The 9,064-nt window shown below is 41.7% G+C and overlaps 1 protein-coding gene across 1 annotated transcript; it reads right to left on the reverse strand.

The window, feature by feature from the left end:
* Positions 1-732: 732 nt before the first annotated feature.
* pls1 (plastin 1 (I isoform)) lies at positions 733-8,751 on the reverse strand. The gene is made up of 15 exons (XM_041954048.1): positions 8,664-8,751; positions 7,362-7,522; positions 7,144-7,273; positions 6,285-6,417; positions 5,759-5,840; positions 4,580-4,745; positions 3,788-3,930; positions 3,602-3,697; positions 2,734-2,929; positions 2,470-2,548; positions 1,719-1,833; positions 1,459-1,592; positions 1,209-1,332; positions 973-1,106; positions 733-871 (listed from the first exon to the last, which is right to left on the reverse strand). Exons 1-15 carry the CDS (start codon positions 8,731-8,733, stop codon positions 733-735), a joined length of 1,902 nt encoding a protein of 633 aa, XP_041809982.1. The 5' UTR covers positions 8,734-8,751.
* Positions 8,752-9,064: the final 313 nt, after the last annotated feature.

Genomic DNA, 9,064 nt, shown 5'->3' on the forward strand with positions numbered 1-9,064 from the left:
AGCAATGCTGGGTTTGATTTCCTTCATGCTGTGTATTTCAAAAACACATATTAGTATGTTGCAGATACTGACTCAGTCATTAAAGAAGAGAAAAGCTCATTTGTGTGTGCACTTCACAGCATTTCTGCCTGTTTTTTTCACTCAGCCTTTTGAAACACTATGCATGCACTATTCATTGTCTGTTTTAAGAGACTTATTTCTACTGTTTAGTCACTTTATCAATGGCTTCACATATGCTGTTATGGACTAACAGATATACTAACAGTCATAATCTCATTGGTTTAAATGTCTGAAAGTTCTGAAATAATTTGTATCTAAAGACAACGAACACATTCAAGGCTGTTAAGTGCATTTAATAGATTATTTTAAAGGATTTAATAGCAATAATCAATGCACAACATTTACAGACATAAGGGGTGAGTGTGTGTGAAGGACTCTGCCTTTCTGCTGTATCTTTTTTTCTGTCATATAGCAGAAGACGTAAACAGATGTAATGTCCTGTTAAATATAATGTAGGCTATAAAATCACAGATAACAAACAACTGCAGTGGCTTTGCTGATGACAAATCATTTCCAACTTTTCTTTTCATGAATAACAGAGAATGACAGTTTTTCTTGTTCTGCTTGGTGATCACACAAAGGTTAAAAGTCAAAGAAAAGAAATTACAACGCAGAGAAAAAGATGTAATGTATATTGGTGGTTGGTTTCCAGGTGGTTTGTTCGTGTCTCTTTCACTGGTTGACCTTTTTCAAACCGTGACCCATGAGGTTGGCAAACAGCGTCAGCACCATTTTGGGATTCACTTCCACCAAATCGTCCGGCAGTGCATAGACACGAGCTCCGATCTTACGAGCCAATGAGATTGCGTACCTGGAAGAGGGACAGGAAGTGAGAGGAGTCAGGAGACAATGACTTAATGACAAATACAAAGCTGCAGGAAGGGGTAAAAAAAACTAGATTTTGTCTTTTACTTGGCGTTGTTGAGTTTATCGGCATCCTTCAGCACTCCTCTCTCGCCTCTCTTCACCATGTCCCACCTGACGGTACCGGGAGCGATGGCGTCGATCAGATCAATCACTGGCAGACTGGTGCTGATGCAGTTGTCCTGCAGAAAACAGGGAAACAGCGTCAAATACAAATGCGGCCTTGTGTTTACTCAAATACACCACGCACTCACACACACACACACACACACACGCACGCACACCTTAAAGCTGCCGATTTGCGTGTCCTTGTTTTTCTGGCTCAAGGTGGTGTTGACCCAGTTGAGGATGACGTGATCTCCAACCTTCTCTCCATCACCCAGATCGGACAAAACCCTCACTGTGTACCTGAAGGAAAACAGGCAGGAAAGACAGCTGAAACCACTAAAATCAACTCAAAATGGACACTTTATCTTTCCCAAATAACATACTACAGCTGGTGTCATGTCCCAGAGCCTCTGGTGGTGCATGTACCTCCTCATCAGCTGCCAGACCAGTGCCAGGGTGTGGATCTGACTCCCCTCGTTCAAGTTTTCTCCCCCAATGCCGACAAGAGAGAAGTGAGCGACATCTCTGCCCAGCTCCACAGCATAATTACAGTTCTCCAGCTAAGACGTGAAGACAAACAGCGTTACGTTCCTTTTACTTTCCCATTGAAATATTGTGTTTTTGTTTTTTTTTTTGTTTTTTTGTGCTTGCCACTTCTAGATTTTGTGTGTGCATAGTATGCACACCTTCTTCATGTTGGCTCCCAGGACAGGATAAGGCGGATGGTTGACTTTCTTCCATGTCACATTCACATTAATCTTCTCAAAAAGCTGCAGGATCACCAAACCATCACACAGGTCACTGCAGAGGACAAAACACAGATACATATTCGCATACATATATACATCTTTATACAGAGTTAGATTACATTACATTATGCACAAGTATCACTGCAGCAACAGCTGCTGGAGCGCACACAAAAAAACTTGAGAAAAAAGACATAATGTCGTGGCTCTGTGAGTTTGGTTCAGTATCACCATTTCTAACTAGCTGAGTTATAACTAATTCTGGCTTTTTGACACTGAACCTCAAAGGGTTATTTTCAAGCTTGTGCACAAAAAAATGGGGTTCTCTTTAAGACATCTAACATTTGTGGATATTTCCAATATAAATCCAATCCAAATCCAATATATTTTAGACTCAATGTTTACATTGGATTACTCTTGGGCCAAAAAAATCAATAAATCAATACAGGATCCAGTATTTCAAAGGATCACACGGCCTCATGGCCTCAGTAGTTTACTACTAGTACAGAGAAAGTAAACTGATGGTTGTAGATTAGGAGGCTGATAAGAGAAGCTGTAAAACCAGGTGCTTGCTCATGTTGGGTCTCTGTAGATTCAGATTGTGGTCCTGACCCGCTCTATACTGTCCTAAGACCGTGTGGTGGCCTTCCCTGATAAGGTTAAGCACACTGATGTGTAACTGATGATATACCTGTACAGGTGGTTGACATATGGAGACACACCCAGAGAGTTCATCCAGTTTCGAAATGTCTTCTCTTCTTTGGACTCACCTGGACAGACATGAAGACATGATAAAGACCAGCTTCTCTGTTCCCGTACAGTTACTGTCAGCTGATAGGGTGTTTCAGCTTCAGCTATATCCCACATACAGAACATATAGATTTATGGCTGCCATAACTTGTCACACCCTGACGCATTCATTCTCTTTTTTTACTGGGTCGTGTCTGCGTCTCACCCTCTATGTGTGCACCCTCCACGCCGTTGATGTGGACCCTCTGCAGGGCAGGATGCATGTTGAACAGGTTGGCTACAAAGGCCAGGTTGAGTTTGCTGTTTCCAGATGTGACGTCATGAGGAGAGACAAACTGTCTGCAGTCCAGCCGGGCCGCCTGCTGCAGCATCAGCTCGGCCCTGTCGTCCAAATCGTGCTCCTGCACGTACACATGAAGCAGACATACATGTGATCAGACTGTGATCACGCCGCCACATCTTACATCAAATTAACCCTTAAAAACACAGTTTCAGTTGCTGGTTTACATTTTCCAGTTTCTCACTATCAGTGGTGGAAAGTAACTAAGTACATGTACTCAAGTACTGTACTTGGAGTATAGTTTAGAAGCACTTCACTTGTGCATTTCAAGTTTCTGTTATATACTTGCTTATACTTGTCCTCCACTACAATTCAGAGGCAAATATTACTGCAACACTAATTTGACAACTTAAGTTACAAGTCACCCTGCAGATTTAGTTCAGCAATAATACATTTAATGAACAAATAAATTCTGAAGTAATATTACAGATTAAGATAAAATGTTATTGATCCCAGAGGTGAAGTTCACCAGCTGCCCAGCAGATAAAATATATAAAGTAGTTAAACCACCTTTACCAGCTTCAGCATTAAAGTGATGAACACATTAATGCATCAGTAATTGTAATCCAATAATATAATAAACATCATTCTAAAATATGCCATTCTGCATACTGAGTACTTCTACTTTTGGTACTTTAAGTATATTTTGATGCACTACTTTTGCATATATACGAAAGTAAAATTGTAAATGACTTGTTCCACCTCTGCTCAATGTAATGTTAAAACTACTCACGTTGAGGCCGCTCATGTCGATTTTGACGCTCATGCCGTAGTCGTTCTCTCCGTGAAGAGCGATCTGGTCCAAGAGGTGGAAGTAGGCTCGCGAGTCCTACAGCGGCAGAGTACGAGAAGTGGTTACGCTCATCTGTTTGTGTAATCCTGTGCGTATGCGCGTGTGTGTATGTGTTCTGATGGGGACCTTAATGTCTTCGCTGAAGTTGCTGATGGTCTTTGTTCCTGCTTTCTCCAGGTGATAGTTGACCCAGCGGAGCAGCATCTCTTCAGGGGACAGAGACAACAGATGGTCCAGGCGTTCCCCGTCTGTCAGGAGGCTAATCAGACCTAAAGACACACATGTCCACATGTTAGGATCAAATGGTGAATGACAGAAAGCATCAGTGGTGTGAAAGCGGCTGCATCCCCTCCTCTTTTTTGTTTGGATTTAAAAGCTTCTGATACAAAAATCTAATCTAAAATAAGACAAAAACGCCCGGATCCCAACCTCACAACCTCACATCACAGGTTGGATGTCTATGAATCAGTAAGCAGGTTGATTAAGGAGAGATTTTCCTGTCTCATATGAACTTGACATCATACTGTTAATTTCTGCCCCCTCACACCCTTCCACTCTACCTCCTGAAGGCCCTGATCTGACTCTTTCTACCCCTGTAGTCCTTCCGGACACAGGCTTGGCACTATGTCCCCAGTGGGTGAGGGTTTGACTGTCACCCCTTCACCTGAGAGTGACTCTACATGCAAGTGAAGGTTACGTTGCGCAAGTGAAGAAAGGGGAGTAAATGATTACTAGAACTGAACTAGAACTATTTCTGAGTGTCTTTATTATCTGATGAAAGAGATAATTTTAAAAAATGTGTGCACATTGAAAGCATGAATCTGATTTCATGTAGATCAGTTAGTTAGATTAGAATAGTGTATCTGAGAGGTTAATGTGAGTGTGAATGTGTGTGTGTGTGCACGCGTGTGTGCTGACCTTCGTTCTTGCTGATTTCTATATCAGCAAAGAGGCCGACCTTGATAATCTGCCACAGCAGTCCCAGGACCAGATGTGGTTTCCCAGCCATCAGATCATGGGCGTCGATGCTCACCACCATACAGCCGATCGCTGAGGCTGAGTTCAGTGCCAGGACCAGGTTCTCCTACAAACCACATGTCAGCGATTTAATGTCTGAACAACAGCTCAAAGACACTGTCGCCTCAATCCTCCAAATGATAATAATAAATTAAATGCAGCACTCTAATTGGATGATTGGATAACCAGTAAAAAAAATAAAAGGCCAAACATTTGAGACTTTTTTTTCTTTACTTCTCTACAGAGGAGGCAGCTACAGAATCATCAGCGATATAAAAGAGAAAAAACGCTGTAAAAGTTAATATATTACAAGCTCTTTTTGCATAGTTCACATATTTTGTTGCACAGATCTGCATGTATAACAGTTACTGTCCTAGTTTATATCCATGTATATGTATAGCATGCTAGAATTTACTACACAATAAACTGTGAAATTCACTCATTTGCTTCTTTTGCAGAGTGTTTGACGAGAAGATTGATACGATTCTCGTATCTGCCAGTTCAAAATGAAACTGGAGCCAGTTAGCTTAGCCTAGCATTAAGATTGGAGACAAGTGGAAACAGCTAGCCTGGCTCTGTCCAAAGGTACAAAATGTACCTACCAGCACCTTTAAAGGTCTCGAATTAACACAACAAAAGCGAAAGTATATAAAAAGTACAGTTTCTGGAGTGACCTCACACAGTGACAACAACCCTGCAGGAAGTCACTGCGTCCAGCCAAGAAGTAGTCCCGCAAGTAACTCTTTGTAAAAACCACAAATTGTTGCTATTTCGTGTTATTTTGTCAGTTAGAGAGTTGCCGGGTGTATTTTGTTACCTTTGGACAGGATCATGCTTGCTATTTCCCCATTTCCAGTCTTCACGCTAAGCTAAGCTAACCAGCTGCTGCGGTAGCACTAACAGTCAACACAAATACATACACATATTTCCCCTAATGCCAAACAATTCCTTTTGTTGATGATACAACTGTTACACATCTGATGCTTGTGCCCTTGCTAACTTTATCATAAACATACTTCCTCTTCTTTGCAGTGTGAGGGTGTTCTGGGTTTACTAAACGTATGAAAATCAACCACTCACTGTCATTTTGAAGGTGGTGAGTTTCTTAGTGTTGATGACCCTTTCGTCAATGGTGTCAGGCTGAGACTGGTTGATCATCTTGCTGTTGGAGAACAAGGTGGGTGAGTGAATCAGCATGTTGGCTAATGTGAGTTTGTCATGTGGTGAGCGCAACAAGGTGGAGGCCTGAATTACTATAAAAACTACAATAAAACTGAATCACAGCATTCCTCCTTTAACCTTTGTAGCTACAGAAGAGACTAAAACAATCATTGTCACTCCGTGTTTCAGTGTATGACAGTAATGTGTTATGTTTAGAAGATAAAACAAATGAATTCACATTTCTGGTACAGTAGCTTTGATTTTACCCATTTATCAGTCGAGTTTATCTGTTTTCTGTTTTTATTTGCAAAGAATTACAGGAATCAATAAAACAGAAGAGAAAGGGCACCTGAGGTAACAATTATATGAAGGTTTGTCAGAAAGCAGATGAAACCTGTTTGTTAACCTGCTAATCAAACTGTGTGTGTGTGTGTGTGTGTGTTACCATAACAGGATGCCATCACAGACAGACTTGAAGAGGCTGTCATCGTCAGGGTCCATGGGCAGCAGATGTTGGCAGTCTGGATCCTTCGCCAAGGCTTTGTTGATCCAGTTGACAAAAGCCACCTTCTCCTCGTCTAAACACACAAACACGCACCCACACACACCCACACACACACACACATTAGGATGAATCTGAATTTCCTGAAGTTTAGTCGACAAACAGAAAATAATCAGCCGATTAACTGATGATGAAAAGGTGTCCACAGGTTTACAGCTATATTACAGTGTGTTATAAACCTGTCATTAAATGTTTAGATTGATTAGATGTTCACTCCTTATGGATGATAAAGTGTATATAATATGAGCAGAGGGAAACTGCTTCCATCAATCCAATCATAAATTAGCCCACTTTTGGCCTCCTGTTACATCCCAGTGGGGTCATGAGTTTTGATAAGTGTTCACCAACAAGTGTGACTTTTCCGAGAGAGTCACAAATTTCCCCTCACCCAAATTACAGCCATCGAAATCTTAATTCTAAGGGGGCGCCATGTTTGGAAACAGAATAAAGCAAGAATGATAAAAATGTTGGGAGCAGCAATGAAGCTGAACATCCCAATCAGGTCAGAGAGTCCGATGGGTCACAGAAGAGTTTTTACACCTGTTTCCATCTGTGCTTGGATCAAGACAGAGAGACACAACTCTGCAAACATGCAACAGACGCAATATCATATAAACCAGAAAAAAGGTGCAGACTAATTAAACATGCACATGTGGGTCAGCCACAGACGCAGTAATGATGAACCTACAACACACACACACACACACACACACACACACACACAATGCAGACTCTCTCGCACCAGAGTAGGAGTGCTGTGTCCCCTCGCTGGAGTTCCCCGACATGCCTCCGAAGGAACGGATCCCATCTCTCCTTGCGATGCTCTTCCTGAACGTCTCGCTGAACTCCTTGCTCTTCAGCTCCTGATAGATCTGTGCACAGACGGGCCTCGTTACTCCGTGCACGGCTGCACGAGAAAAGTCGCACATTTGCTGCCATACGCCTCGCATCGGAACTCACAGACACAAATTCCTCGAAGCTGATCTTCTCGTCCTTGTTGGTATCTCCGGCGATGAAGGTCTCGATGATCTCTCGCACCCTGTAGCCGGGCAGAGAGAAGCTGGCCTCCCTGAACAGCTCCTGGAGCTCAAAGTCGCTAACGTAGCCGCTGTTATCGATGTCTGAACACACAGAGCAACGCACACACAGATACAGTGAGTCAATATGCTTCACAAATATCAATGCGAAACCCATGAGCTCCATATTTATGGGCAAACATCACACACAGGTGATAACAGCAAGGGCAAACAAAAGGCTGATAATGCTTCATTAACAGGTTTGTAATTCCTCATTATTGCCCTTAAAGACTAATATTTGATTTTAATTAATTTTGCTTTTATAATCACATATAGCAGAACTGCTCCACTTAAATCTCAATAAATATTCATTCATTTTTCATTTATTAGTGTAAACTTTCTTCTCCAAATATGTTGAATCGTATTGATGCAGAGAAATTCCTGTGACCCCCGACACTAAGCAACATCTGCTTGTCTGACCCCTCATCTTGTGCTCTCACACAGGCAAATACTTCATGTCTAAATGTTTAAAAGATCATATTTCTCTCGCTGATTTTTCCCATCTTTGCTCACCCAACACTAGATTTAACATGACAAAACCTCACACGTGACAGAACAGATTGACCTTCCTGCTCCTCATGCAGCTAAACTGTGCCACACTTCAGAGTCTGATGCTCAAATACTGGCAGTTAATGGGAGTAAATTTAATTGGATCAAATTAAACACTGTCTTCATTTCAGTTAAAGTTAGTGCAAAATGACATAGGCCTCTCCAGACCCTTTCTATGAATTAACGGTTAATAGGTATAAAATTAACTAGGACCAGTAAAATGAAGTGTTACGCATGATTTTAAAGTGGACAAAATCTCTGTCTCACCCACTGTTTACCTTTTGTGCTTTGTACGAGATCACACTGTAATATGAAACTGTTCGGCCAGTGCCTTAGTTATATTGCTCTGTATCATCGGGTTCATTTTGTAATTATACACTCATCAGGATTAACTGATAAAATCTGTCAGTGTCTCACAATTACCTGTGGATATAGCTCACGCAGGAAGTACATACGCTCATCAACCAGAGCAATAAAAATCTCTTACATAAGAGTCATACCTTACGGTCAGCTGTAAAACTCTTACTTCAGCTCAGAATTCCCTGTCAATACAAGTGCAGCGCCAGGTGTGTGCCTGTGTGTGTGTGTGTGTGTGTGTGTGTGTGTGTGCGTGTGTGTGTGTGTGTGTGAACCTGACCAATTTTATTAAAGGCCTCTCTGAGATCATCCAGGTCCTCTCGGGAAATATGTGTGACATTATCCGCCATAGTAGCTTCTGATTGGTGTACCTGAAACATGGACACACACACACACACACACACACACACACACACACGATTAGGACTCAAAATAGAGGCTGATTTTGCAAGATTCAGGAATATGTCTTCAGAATAGGTAAAAATTATCCAACATTTCACAATTTAAAAAAGCAAAGATTCAAGTCCAAAAAAATAAAAACTTGAGTATCAGATCTTGGTATTTTTCACCTTTACTCTCACCCTTTGGACGGGCCATGACCTCTGGGTTGGGAACCACCTCGAGCAGCCACAACAGTAAAATGATGCTTACACATTGATGCATCAGCACTAACAATCCAGT

Source organism: Chelmon rostratus, chromosome 15 (assembly GCF_017976325.1).
Source record: "Chelmon rostratus isolate fCheRos1 chromosome 15, fCheRos1.pri, whole genome shotgun sequence".
NCBI lineage: Eukaryota > Metazoa > Chordata > Actinopteri > Chaetodontiformes > Chaetodontidae > Chelmon > Chelmon rostratus.